Genomic DNA, 15,269 nt, shown 5'->3' on the forward strand with positions numbered 1-15,269 from the left:
TAGCACTTGGGGAAAGAAATCTCTTCTATTGTCAATACTGACAATGATATTACCAAAGTGACAAGAAAAATTATTTCTTCAGATTAACCACACAGACAATCTACTCCAGTATGTTCATTCCTGGCACTTATTCTATTGACCAAAATCCAAATTTTAAGTCAACCACACTTTGAATTAAACTGTGGACCCTGAGGCACCAATTTAACCCTTCTGTGATTATATTTGTGAGTGGATACACAGCTTGAGTGTTTTGATTAATTTAGAAAGATTGAGTATAATGCCTAATGTTTCCATTATTAAACTGGTGTTTGGAGCTTAAAATGTTTGTACATAACAACTTCAGTTAAAATATGAACACTTTAAAACTAGAAAATTTTTGTGCGTTTCTGGAATCAAAGAAGTTAAACGTTATAAAATCAAAGGGTTAAACGTTATAAAATAAGGGTGCACATTTCACACAAAGTGGAAAGGACTAGGTAACCTAAAAGAACTCAGGTGCAAGTTATATAGCATTTTCATATTAAGTGGTTAAACATTTTAATCCTTTAGTATTTAAACCAGCCATGTCTGGCCCAAACATTCTGGTTTATGTTTAAACCAGCTGGATCCAATTTGTCACACCTACCATAAAAATAAGCAATCATACCATCAAAATCTCACATCTTCAAGATAATGTATGATTAATTTAACCCTTTAACATTCAAATTAATCTGTCAAATGTAAAGCCTGTTTAATTACATTGTTTTAAATTAATTGTACAGCATCATGTAACCCTGAGATTTTGATGATGCCCCTGTTTATTTTTAGAATGATTTTGTAGGGTAGGTGTGAGAGGTCAGAGCTAGCTGGTTTGAGCATAAACCAGGAAGACAATTTTGGCCTGATATGGCTGGTTTAAACACTAAAGGGTTAAAACAATGTGAATAAACAAGCATTATATTTGACAAAGAAATCTGAATGCTAAAGGGTCAAATATAAAATAGTACTATTGTTAAGGTGGAAATAGTTGAGACAGTAGTGTGAGATGTATCCATTTTTCCTTACTGGCACAGGCTTGATAAACCTTGTTGAGGCAGTTTTTCTACATACATGCAAATATATATAACTTAAAGGCCTTACATTATGAAATTTTTACCCTTCCAAATTGTGGGTTAAAATCCTGGCTTACTACAATGCACTAGTGTTGTTTTAATTTTGTTACCATATTCTGTTTCAAATAATTTCTAAAATAATGAAGAATTTAGTGAGATAACTGTCATTACCAAACTGTTCTCTAGAGCATATGATACATTGATGAAAGCTTTTAATTTGGATTGCTCTAAAGCAGGAAATTTGGGAAATTATAGAACTGGGAATGGTCTCAGGCAGATTGATATCAAAAGGGTTAATTGGCTGTTTTCCTTCCTTACTATAATTTGTCTCTTGCATAATTAGAATACAAAATGAAAATATATTTTTACTTTTTGGTGCCACCATGGCTGTGGGGTTAGGAAGTTTTCTTCAGAACCACTTGATTAACCCTTTAGCATTCAAACCGGCCATATCCAGCCAAAATATTTAACCTGTTTTATATTGAAACTGACCATTCTTGCCCCTCACCTCAACCCTACCATGTCATTCTAAAACTAAAAAATCACATCACTGAAATCTCTAAACTACAAGATAATGCATGATTAATTCAAACCATTTTAAATAAACAAACATCACATTTGACAGAATAATCTGAACACTAAAGGGTTAAGAGTTCAGTCCCACTATGTGGAAATTGTCAATTGGTCTCCTCTACTGTAGCTGTGGGTTGATCAACATCTTGGGTGAAATTTGGTTGACAGAAACTGGAAGGTGTGTGTGTGTGTGTGTGTGTGTGTGTGACAGTGCATGCTGATTGTAAATTAAAGCATCACCATTCATACAAAAGGTGCCATTTGTATTTCTTTGTGAATGCATATCTGGGTTTTATGACAAGTCTCGAAAAGTGCTGATTCTAACCAGTGATGTTTGTTTACTCCTCTAGACGTCCATTGTTTGATATAAACTGAAGGAATGATTATCACGCTTGGAAAAAGGTGAAAATTGACATCAGCAAGGAAATCTGGTTATAGAAAATTTTGCCTCACTGAAGTCTCATCTGACCCATGCAAGCTTGCAAAAGTAGACATTAAAACAATGATAAAATAGAGATAATGGCTGGAGAGAGAGATTTCACTTTATAATGCTCTCTCTACTATATGTTGACTGTGGTTTTTAAATGTAGAATATTTTCTGGTCTACTGTCATTTTTGGCAGGTTATCATCTCTTAGTATTTGTATAAATAAGCATCTGTTCATTCTTAATGTTGGTTTTCTATGCTAGCATAGGTTTGTATGAGGACTCTTTGTTTGCAGCATTTTATGGCTATATGCCCATCTTGTTGCCAACCTTTCAGTGTTTTTCAAAATATGTGATTTTGTTTTTTTTATTTAACTGGTGACTAATCACTATGTCAATAAGGAGTATAAAAATAAAATGCCATTTCGTTCAATAATAGGCAAAACTGTGGAGTGGCATTTATGTGTGTCCGCATGAACACACACACTCACACATGATAGATTTCCATTGCTATTTCTGTCTGTCTGCTCCACTTGCAAGGTATTTGTTAACCTGGGGCTATAGTATAAGACACTTGCCCAAAGTGTCATGCAGTGGGTTTGAACCTGAGACCACAAGGTTTTGGGTTTGTTCTCACAGCACGGAACTGTGCTCAAGCTGACACCAATGCCTTGTGAGTGAAATTGTTGGGTGTATGTAATCAGTTGGAAATCCATTGTGCGTGCGTGGTTGTGTTTTTATTGTCTTGATGGTGCGTAAAAACAAGTGACACTATGATTGAAGGGTGTTGAAAACATGTCTGGTCATTAAGCTTTTTGTTGTTTGAAGAACTCCAGCACAATAATACCTTACTTGGAAACAAGTGAGTATTAGCAATAGATAAATCGTCCATCTGTAGAAAAACTGCCTCACTAAGTTTTTTTTTTGACTCGTGTTAGCAGAGATAAGTTAAAATGGTGATGGTATATCCTTCCTTTTTTTCTCTTTCTTTTTATTTATTTTCAAGACCATAAGTTTTTTGATTTAACCCTTTAGCATTCAGATTACTCTGTTAAATGCAATGATTATTTATTCACATCATTTTGAATTAATCACGCATTATCATGTAGCTTCAAAATTTCAATGATATCTCTCTCTTTCTCTTTTATACTTGTTTCAGTCATTTGACTGCGGCCATGCTGGAGCACAGCCTTTAGTCGAGCAAATCGATCCCGGGACTTATTCTTTGTAAGCCCAGTACTTATTCTATCGGTCTCTTTTGCCGAACCACTAAGTGACGGGGACATAAACACACCAGCATCGGTTGTCAAGCAATACTAGGGGGACAAACACACACACACACACACACATATATATATATATATATATATATATATATATATATATATATACACACACACATATATACGACAGGCTTCTTTCAGTTTCCGTCTACCAAATCCACTCACAAGGCATTGGTCAGCCCGGGGCTATAGCAGAAGACACTTGCCCAAGATGCCATGCAGTGGGACTGAACCCGGAACCATGTGGTTGGTAAGCAAGCTACTTACCACACAGCCACTCCTGCACCTATGTTTGTATATTTTTAGAATAACATTGTAGGGTAGGTGTAAGAAGTTGGATCTGGTCATTTTAACATAAAACAGGTACAATATTTGGGCTGGATTAAAAGTTAAAGGGTTAAGAAATGTCAGGTATTATTTCTTGCAGTTTAAGCATCAACATAGAGAGACTCTCATTGGTTAACAATGTCAACTTTAGTGATGGTGATTCGTGTTAGTGCAACATATCTTTGCCTACCACATCCTGACCTCTGTACTACATGTTAATGAAATGGTCATTGATAAGTCTCACTACCTGGTGTACGACTGACCAACACCTGTTGCGATGACATTTTAACAAATCTGCAAGAGATACCACAGTGAGGTCATTCAAGTTGTTAGAAATAGTAACCAAATCTCCCTCATCACATCCTACCATCTTAACTCTTTACCATTCAGATTACTCTGTCGACAGTAATGCTTAGTTATTCACATTGTTTTGAATTAATTGTGCCTTATCTTGTAGTTTCAAGATTTCAATGATGTGTTTGTTTATTTTCAAAATTACATTGTTGAGCAGGTGTGAGAGGCTGGATCTGATTAGTTTGAACATAAAACAGAATATCTTGGCTAGATATGGGCAGTTGAAATCCTGATGGGTTAAAAAAAAAAAAGGTGACTTTGTATAATGTAATTGCAAGTTCCTTGTACATAGGAAATAGATGGGATGTTTTCAGTATTGCTCTATCAAGCCTGTCCTAGGGCTAAACAACAACAACAATGATGTATATTTCCCCCAAACCAACAGTTGATATTGATTTATTTTGTATTCCTCTTTGTATCATTTCTGGTAATGTTCAATGCCACATGAAGATGGAGCCAGATAACTTCAGCTGATGATGGTCTATGATGGTGATGATACTGAATCTGCTGGTTGCACAGCCCTACACTCTGTAAATTTAATTTAGAAAATAATCTCTGATAATAATGTGATATTAATGAGATTAAATAGTAAAAATGAATCCATTTTTTTTACCTTTTCTTTTAATAACAAATAAAATAGGAAACTGAGAAAAATAACCATTGAAAATATTCTGTTCAGCATCCTCTGCAGTTTTCCGTTTTGCTTCTCGAAAATGGATATTATTGAAAATAATATTGTAGCAGGGGAAGAAAGAAATAGTAAAATAGATTAATTAACTTAATTTTTTTGTATTTTTAATAATTCAGTGTTTCATAATATTTGATTCTCATTGCATGTTCTTAGGATTCTAACTCTCTTATTCATTCATATTCATGCTGTACACATCAGGACATGACTATTCTAGCACACTGACACATCTCCTTCAAATGCACACACACACACACACACACACACACAAGCTCTTCTTGTTAGCATACACTTATACTCATACATGCATTATACCAATGAGTTAATGAATTGTTTTTCTTATCTCTATCTCAAAATAATCCTTTCACTGCTGAAAGGTTCCATTAATGTCAGCTTTCTTTTGTTTCTAATCTAGTGTTAGATTTCACATGATTGGCTCAATAAAGCAATATTAAAAGTACATACTTTCGCTATTAAGAGTAAGGTGATTATGTTAACCTTCTGACATTAATAAAATATAAGAAACTTAGCAAATTTGATGGATGTCTTTTATGAAATATTAAGCTGTGATAGCTATATGATATCTCTCTCTCTTTCTCTCTGTTGTTTGGCCTCAGATCATCCCCTGACTGAGTAGACCCTATGATCACAGGTGGCATTCTTGACCCTCTCTCTCTCTTTTGGAGAGGCACAAGCACCTACACGCACATATACACACACGGCAGTAACTTCCGCCTGCCGAATTCAATCACAAAGCTTCGGTCGGCTCGGGGCTATAGCATAAGACACCTACCCAAAGTGCCACGCAGTGGGACTGAACCCGAAACCATATAGCTAGGAAGCAAGCTCCCTAACCACACAGCCATGCCCTGTCTTTTTTTTTTCAGGCATAGTTTATCAAATATGTCCTTCCTTTTTCTCTCTTTTTTTTTTCAGGTATAGTTTATCAAATACATCCTTCAATTTGTTTTCTTTTTTTAAAGATGTTAGTGTGATATGCATGTGTTTTAACTGCTATTTCTAGTAATTCAATCACATATGTAGTCTAGAACTGCACTGTGAAGAGCTAAGAGTGGTTCCAATATTTTCTTGCTTCACGTGGATGTTTGGATGTTAGTTTTTCCTTCAAAGCTACCATTTATTCCAATATTCCAGTACTTTCCTATTAATTATTCGATTTGTTCCTTTTGTAGGCATTCAGTCCCTCCATTTGGCACCATGCAGAGGTAGGAACATTAGCAGACTGTTGCTGCTTCTCTTGTACTTTTTTCTTGCTTTTGAGAAGAGTTTTTTGTATTCTTCTAGAATACATTATATAATTCTTTTTTTGTATTCTTCTAGAATACATTATATAATGTTGTTAAATAGTGAAGAGGGAGCAAATTTTGTAATTAATTCTCTACTACAGGAATGTTTCATTTGACAGTGTCATCCTGTAGTGAAAGGTTGACTTTATTGTTGTTTTTGAGTGAACTTTGTCATATTTCCTTAACCCCTTAGCATTCAAACCGGCCATATCCGGCCAAAATATTTAACCTGTTATATATTGAAACTGACCAGAGCTTGCCCCTCACCTCAGCCCTACAATGTCATTCTAAAACTAAAAAATAGCATCACTGCAATCTCTAAACTACAAGATAATGCATGATTAATTCAAAACAATATAAATAAACAAACATCACATTTGACAGAATAATCTGAACACTAAAGGGTTAAACAGGTAGCCAATCAAATATTTAGAAGTAGCTCCCTCTATCAAGTTTATACCATTCAATGTAACATATATACCTGCATGTATTGCAGTGTCATATAGCCAGGGATTATTTAAGTTATTTTGCAGGTCAAGCTGTTTATATTCAGTCGAAAACCATTGGTGGTTACCAAGATGAAAGCAAATGAATTTAATGACATCGTGGTTGTTTTGGTTCTTTGAGATTCACAGAAGGTGGTTGGTGACTCAATCAGTTTTGGCTAGCACTTGATCTACACACTTTCTCTGACTGCTCAATCTTGCAACCAAATTTCATGCTCCCACTGTTTTTCAGGTATAAACTTCGATCTTTTAAGATCTAACTTGTATGTCATTATTCTCGCAATGAAAACAGAATGCTAATAACTAGTTTTCTTACTGACATGAATATGATGTTCAGATATGACATATACTCAACTGTTGAATAGTTCTTATTCTGTGAATAAGTACTGGGTGTTTGTATCAGTAAATATGCTTGATGCAAGATGGTGCTGCAGTTATCTCGAAAAGTTATAACATAATGATCAGGTTTGATTTACATTGCTTGATGGGTATATATATATATATCATCATCATTGTTTAACGTCTGTTTTCCATGCTAGCATGGGTTGGACGGTTCAACTGGGGTCTGGGAAGCCAGAAGGCTGCGCCAGGCCCAGTCTGATCTGGCAGTGTTTCTACAGCTGGATGCCCTTCCTAACGCCAACCACCCTGTGAGTGTAGTGGGTGCTTTTTACGTGCCACCTGCACAGGTGCCAGACGAGGCTGGCAAACGGCCACGATTGGATGGTGCTTTTTACGTGCCACCGGCACTATATATATAAAAGAAAAGTAGGGTATAAATACCCCTTGCTAAAAGTCAAAGCCACAACTTGAAAAAAACCACCATAAATATTACGATAAAGATACGCACAAGCAATGCAATGAATATTTCAAAAAATAGGCTTACCTCTGAATGGAATACAAAGGTAAGTAATACATATTTCAACACCAATTGATTTCTCGCTCTGCATGATAAACATGCTTTGCAATCTTCAGTTGAAAACAGCATTTAACTTCTATTTCTAAAATATTCACTAAGTCAACTCATGTTTATCTTTATAAGATGTGGCTTTGATTTTTAGCAAGGTGTATTTATACCCTACTTTTCTTGGTGCTGGCATCGGCCACGTTCGGATGGTGCTTTTTATGTGCCACCGGCACAGGTATCACGGCTACTATTTCCATTGATATTTATTTCGATGTTCATGTACTTGACTCAATAGGTCTCCTCAAGCACAGTGGGTTGTTATGAAATCCAAGGTACTTTGAATGGGCAGGGGCTATGCGGAACTGGTGCAGGAAGCAGCCCGGCTCTTTGCAGTCACAGCATATCTCCAGAGATCTTGGTCCTTCACCATTGCCTCAGTGAGGCCCAACGCTCTGAGGTCATGCTCTCTCCCCCCTGATACCTTCAATTGTTTGGGTGCGGCACTTCTTCACACATCTCTCCTCATCCACCCGCAGTACGTGACCTCCATGCCGGTGGCACGTTAAAAGCACCAACCGATCGTGGCTGCTGCCAGACTACCCTGGCACCTGTGCCGGTGGCATGTAAAATAAAAACCCACTACACTCGTGGAGTGGTTGGCGTTAGGAAGGGCATCCAGCTGTAGAAATACTGCCAGATTAGACTGGAGCCTGGTGCAGCCTCCTGGCTTCCCAGACCCCAGTTGAACCATCCAACCCGTGCTAGCATGGAAAACGGACGTTAAACGATGATGATGATTATGATGATTATACCTGTAAAGGTAGAAACTTGCTAGCCACCTCATTATTACTGTATATAACAGTAATGATTCTACTTTACTTTATTTAAATTTTTATTGTTTACCATAGTTTCTTTTAAACGGAGCAGGACATTTAAAGTTAGAAACACACACAAGATGACATAGTAAATATTTTAGAAATAGAAATTAAATGCTGTTTTCAACTGAAGACTGCAAAGCATGTTTATCATTCAAAGCGTGAAATCAATTGGTATTGAAATATGTATTACTTACCTTTGTATTCCATTCAGAGGTAAGCCTATTTTTTAAAATATTCATTGCATTGCTCGTGAGTATTTTTATTGTAATATTTATGGTGGTATTTTGAAGCTGTCGCTTTGATTTTTAGCAAGTGGTATTTATACCCGACTTTTCTTAAATTACTTTATTACTTTATTTTATAGCTGTAAAAGTAGAAACTTGCTGGCCACCTCATTATTACTGTATATAACAGTAATAATACTACTTTATATATATATATATATTATCATCATCAGCAACATTTAACGTCTTTTGTCCAACCTGGCATGGGTTGGACGGTTTGACCAGGATTGGTAAGCTGAGGGGATGCACCAGACTCCAACCTGATTTGGCATGGTTTCCATGGTTGGATGCCATTTCTAATGCCAACCAGAGTGTAATGGGTGCTTTTACGTGCACATACACACACACACACACACAAGGTGCTGAAAAATCCCTGGCTTTGGGTAAAAGAAAATACAGAGGATCAGTCAATTATGATTTTAGTCAACACATTCCCCTCTCAGATTCACACAATTATTGCAGTGGTCCTTCAGTTTTTCTAAGCCCTATAAAAGAAATCAGAAGGTTGGGCTACCAACCAGGCCTTTCTTGATACTCTTAAAGCCAGAACTTTCCAGTTATATATATATATATATATATGATATACTCCAGCATCCAGCCTATCCCATTATAGAAAACAGATGTTAAATATATAAATATATAATACAATGAGTATTATAATTGACAAATGTTGTAATTATCTAACTTGTTTGTAAGTGCTCCAGTTTCTTTAAACTGTCGATTTTTTAAATCTAGATTATGCTAATGACTTAGTGATAATTAATGATAACTACATATCCAATTAACTGTTGAATGCCTCATTGTGTGCAAGTTACGTGGTTTAAAAATCAACATCACTAAGGTAGAAATTGTATCTTGATGTATTCTGATATCTTCAACATTAGCTTTGATCTAGATCAGTGCTCTGCAGCTTTTTTTTTCACTTGCGGTACACCTACATTCTTTGTGAGGAATGGTAAATGAGAGCAATGAACTTGGGCAAGCTCGAAATATTTTTGGATTTTGAGCCAAACTCACTATCAGATTGCTTCTAGCTTCAACAACTCTCTTGAACAAGAGTTGTTGGTTTGGTCTGCACTCCAGTGTCAAATGTCGTTGTAGCTGTGTCAGAACATCTCCCAGAATGGCATAAACAGTTAGCCAGAGAGCTGAAAATGTGGATAAGCATGATCTGGTTGGATCTTGAATTGATAGATAATCCTCGCATGGAATTTCAGCTGGTTGATGATCTCATGTCAGATACTTGTGATCACCAGGTATGGTTGAATTATGTTGATTCACTAATTGGTGCCAGCTGAATTCCTCTTAAGTGAATACTGTCAAAAATACAAATAAAATTTTAATTGTTGACATTTGCTTTGTAAATAATATTAAAAAAATTTCATTGTTTAATCTTTGTAAAGAATATTTAAAGTGTTTCATTTGCTAAAAGTTTTGCTATAAGTTGTTTTACAAGATATATTTTTATGGCTTAGGATCATTCATCCATTTAAATTGCTGAAATTTAACCAGAAAAGTCACCTGTCTAATAGGCAAACCTTTATTCCAAATAGGTACTTAATCTTTCTGGGCTCATTGACAAATTGTTTTTTTTTCTTCTATATTACTTCTATTGCTGCTAACAGCAATAGCTCCTCTGAATCTTTTCTATTTCTGTATCCACTTCATTGTATCCCATAAGGAATATTTAATTTCATCATCATCATGATTTAATGTCTATTGTCCATGCTGGTATGGGTTGGATGGTTTGACTGGGCTGGAAGGCTGTGCCAAACTCCAGTTTGATTTGACATAGTTTTCTATCACTGGATGCCCTTCCTAATGCCAACCACTCCAAGAGTGTAATGGGTGTTTTTACATGCCACCAGCATGGGTGCCTTTTGTGTAACACTGGTATCTGCCATGATTGCAATTTTGCTTGGCTTGATGGGTCTTTTTCTCAAGCATGACATAATGCCAAAGCTCTTGGTCATTGCCTCCGTGAGGCCCAACACTCAAAAGGAGCTCAGCCACTATGCCTCCATGAGGCCCAATGCTTAAAAGGAACTCAACCACTTGCCTCCATTAGGCCCAATGCTCGAAAGGAACATGACCACTATGCCTCCATGAGGCCCAACACTTTGAAATACACTCAGCCATTTTGCCTCCATGAGGCCCAACTTTCAAGGTGGATTTTCTTATGTTCCACCAGCACAGGTGCACCTGGCTTGATGGGTCCTCTTAAGCAGAGCACATCGCCAAAGGTCTCAATCACTAGTCATTGCCTCTGTGAGGTTCAAAGTTCAAAGATCATGCTTCACCACTTCATCCCATGTCTTCCTGGGTCTACTTCTACCACAGGTTCCCTCCACAGCTGTCCTCATCCATACACATCACATGACCATACCATTGCAGTCATCTCTCTTGCACACTACATCTGATTCCTCTTATGCCTAACTTTTCTCTCAAGATGCTTACACTCTGTCGAACATGTACACTGACATTGCACATCCAACAAAGCATACTGGCTTCATTTCTTTCAAGCTTACGCATGTCCTCAGCTGTTAAAGCCCATATTTCACTGCCATGCAGCATAGCCTGTTCACACACAGGCATCAAACAATCTGCCTTTCATTCTGAGAGAGAGACCATTTGTTGCCAGCAGGGATAGGAGCTCTCTGAACTTTGCCCGACCTAATCTTATTCTCATATCTAAGCTCTCCATTGTCTTAACTTCTTAATTCAAGACCCTCTATAATTGATAAAATAGGTACCAGTTGTATAATGATGCTGGTCTCATAGTTTTCTTCCAAACAACTTATTCTGGAGAGGTGGGCACAGTGACTGTTGTTGTTACCTATTCATCTCTCAATAACTAATAGATCTGGGACATATTTCCAACTACAGAATTAACTGCTTTGCCCAGAGATCGTTTGGAATACATGTATGTGAACTTAGTCTCTCTGAGTTGCTAGTAATATGAAAATATTGTAAATGTCTCTGAAACCTTGAAGACACAAAACATTTGCAGTAGATTTGAACTTACAAATATGTTAATACAAATGTGTCAGTGAAATGTAGTGACTATGACCTAAAATCATAAATGGGTCAGAAAATTAATTCACTGTCAATTTACACCTGTCAAGTTACTCTTGCATGATAACATCGTTATTCTTTTCAAATTAACTTTTTCTTGCTTACATGGATCTGGCAGAGTTTAAGGTAAAATTTTCTACAGCCAGATGCCCTTCTTGTAACCAATTCCCACCCATTTCCAAGCAAGGTAATGTTACCCCATGGCTGGACATGTTTCCACTGAAGATTGGAAACTGATAATACCACTTGAACGGGAGTGACACTCATTTACAACTATCATGCAGTATTAAAACAAGGAGATACTAACAAGGACACACATACATATTCATGTGTATAAATGTATGTATGCATACAATAAGTTTTTTTAAAGTTTCTGTCTACCAAATCCACACACAAAGTGCCACACAGTGGGATTGAACCCAAACCATGTGTTTGGAAAATGAGTTTCTTAATCACAGAGCTATGCCTGTTTCTATAACAATAGTAATCATAATAATAACAGTAACAACAATATCAATGTTTGGTTTTAAATTAATCGCAAGATCAGAAGTGTAACCCTTTAGTGTTTAAACTGACCTTATCCAACCCAAAATGTTCCACTTGTTTTATGTTCAAACTGACCAGATCAGGCCTTTCTCACTTACCCAACAATTTCATAAATAATCACATCATTGAAATCTCAGAGTTATGAGATAATGCTTGATTAATTCAAAACAATATCATCATCATCGTTTAACATCCGCTTTCCATGCTAGCATGTGTTGGACAGTTCAACTGGGGTCTGGGAAGCCAAAGAAGGCTGCACCAGGCCCAGTCTGATCTGGCAATGTTTCTACAGCTGGCTGCCCTTCCTAACGCCAACCACTCCGTGAGTGTAGTGGGTGCTTTTTACGTGCCACCGGCACAGGTGCCAGACGGGGCTGGCAAACGGCCACGATCGGATGGTGCTTTTTACATGCCACCGGCATGGAGACCAGACAGAGCTGGCAACGGCCATGGTCTGATGGTGCTTTTTACGTGCCACCATGAATAAGTATTACAATAGACAGAGTAACCTGAATGCTAAAGAGTTAAGGAGTAGGAATAGTTGATTATATAGACCCCAATACTTGACTGAAACTTTATTTTATCAACCCTGAAAGAATGAAAGACCAAGTTGACCCTGACTTGAGAGATGAAGAGTACTTGTACTCAGACCATAAAGAGCCAAAGCAAAATACCATAAGGCATTTTGTCTGCTGTGGTAATGATTCTGTCAATCCATTAATAATAATTACATGAGTGAAAGCTGAAGGCAGTCAAGCCATAAGACTACTGGATACATTTTTCATGTTATGTCACTAGCACTGTGCTATGCTTTGTCTGTGGTCGATCTAATATTGATAGGTATTTTTTGGATAATTGTTAGCTTCAATTTCTTCCTTGGGGGTATACCACTTTTTACCAAAAGGTGAATTGACCATTGACCTAGAGATTTTCCCACCTTACACCATTTAATAAACATGCTACATTAACCAAACACATGAGACATATGTCCATTTGGATGAGTCTTAAGGTCTGTTATGATAAGGGTAAAGTTGATTGAATTGCGTACAATGCATCATTGGTGCTGTTTTATCAACATCCCCCGATGGCTGAAAGTAGAGTAGGATTTGAGATAAAAGAATTCTACAGACAAAACTAAATGTAATTCATTTAGCTTCACCCTCTTCCACTTCTTTTATTTCACTGCCTTCACAAGATGATAGTAAGAACTATTATAATATGTCCAAATAAAAAAAACTGGAACAAAATTAACAACATATTGATAGACATCTTGACTCCCTTCTGAAAAGAAGAGGAGAAATCAGAATAAGATTTTGAAATTTAAATAAACAAGATGTGAGGCATTAAAGTAAAGACAGTACCAATAATAATTTCCAACTACAGAATTAACTGCTTTGCCCAGAGATCAACAGAGCTAAGTCCAATACCGTACAAACCTTGGTGGGGCTTGCAGCATTACACATCCTCTCAAAAGTGGCTCTACCAATGACAAAAGACATCCTACATGAAACACTTTAAAAACAATAGCACCACTTAAACAGTACACTTATTGCTCACAACATGTTCCCTAGATAATCACCATCCAATAAAATAACACAACACATACTCTTGTAAAGTTGACACCTAACACTGTAACACCAACAACTCACATTTTTCACATCTGCAGCTCATTAATGCTACACAGCATATAATTTATACTAAAATCTGACACTAAAACAAATAGTAACACCAGCCTCATGGCTCATGCAAAACACAAGCACTGCCTTAGAAAATATCATGACCAATACTGTGCATGCTGCACACAACAGACAAAATACTAAAATAATACCAGAAACGATGAACCATACTCCACAACAAAGAGAAACTGATGGAGTATTCAAACTCCGGTCCCTTTTCCCAGAAAATAGCATGGAAGTGACTGGGTGGTGAACTAGGGACCTGCATAAAACTGCTGAAAACTTAATAAAAAGAAGCACAATCTCTGTACTATTAAGTGCATTGGAAATGATAAAAATATCATGCAGACACAGCCAAAACTGCAGTATTTACAAATATGCACAACATGCTGAAAGTAGTACTTCTAGGCACCACACACATTGTGTCAAGTACTGTTAACCCTTTAGTGTTCAGATTATTGTGTCAAATGTGATGTTTGTTTATTTAAAATGGTTTGAATTAATCATGCATTATCTTGTAGTTTAGAGATTTCAGTGATGTGATTTTTTAGTTTTAGAATGACATGGTGGGGCTGAGGTGAGAGGTGAGATCTGGTCAGTTTCAATATAAAACGGGTTAAATATTCTGGCCAGATATGGCCGGTTTGAATGCTAAAGGGTTAATACACTAAAAAATATACACTGAAACAAAATGGTGCGCATCTCCAAGGCCCACAGAATTGTGACTGAGGAATAATTATAATTTCTTACGTAAGAGAAGGTGCATGGCTCAGTGGTTAGAGCATCAAGCTTACGATTGTGAGGTTGTGAGCTCGAATCCCGAACCGGGCTGCATGTTGTGTTCTTGAGCAAGACACTTTATTTCACGTTGCTCCAGTTCACTCAGCTGTAGAAATGAGTTGCGATGTCACTGGTGCCAAGCTGTATCGGCTGTTGCCTTTTCCTTGGATAACACTGGTGGTGTGGAGAGGGGAGGCCGGTTTGCATGGGCGACCTTGCCCAGACTTGTGCCTGGGAGGGTAACTTTCTTGGTGCAATCCCATTGTCTGTGTCGTGACTGAAGCGGGTCTCAGACATAAAAGAAGGAACAGTTGCTTACATCACTTCCAGAACTTGACTGAATAATTATGCTCTGCAATTTTTAGGAGAGATGGTTAGTTAGGCAAAGTTGACTTCTGCAGGATTTGAACTCAGAATGTAAAGAGCCAAACGAAATGCTGCAAGACATCTTTTTTTTTGTTTTTGTTTTTTTTGACACTTATGAGTCTGCCCCTATCAACTGCCATAATAATTTCGCTATTGGTTGTTTTTTTAAAGGGGATATTTGTAATTTTAGCTTTCACAGAGGG

At 37.0% G+C, this 15,269-nt stretch overlaps 1 protein-coding gene across 3 annotated transcripts in view; it reads left to right on the forward strand.

Annotated features, from left to right (window-relative positions):
• LOC115211577 (cell division cycle and apoptosis regulator protein 1) overlaps positions 1-15,269 on the forward strand; it is a 137,889-nt gene that overhangs the window by 16,520 nt on the left and 106,100 nt on the right. For 2 of the 3 annotated variants that reach the window (XM_029780129.2, XM_029780128.2), the window contains exon 2: positions 5,935-5,967. The exons of the other annotated variant lie outside the window; for it this stretch is intronic. In XM_029780129.2, the coding sequence (XP_029635989.1) occupies positions 5,960-5,967 (8 nt within the window). In that variant the 5' untranslated portion in view covers positions 5,935-5,959. The remainder of the gene's footprint in view (positions 1-5,934; positions 5,968-15,269) is intronic. 3 annotated transcript variants of the gene reach the window in all.

This window comes from Octopus sinensis, linkage group LG5 (assembly GCF_006345805.1).
Source record: "Octopus sinensis linkage group LG5, ASM634580v1, whole genome shotgun sequence".
Lineage (NCBI taxonomy): Eukaryota > Metazoa > Mollusca > Cephalopoda > Octopoda > Octopodidae > Octopus > Octopus sinensis.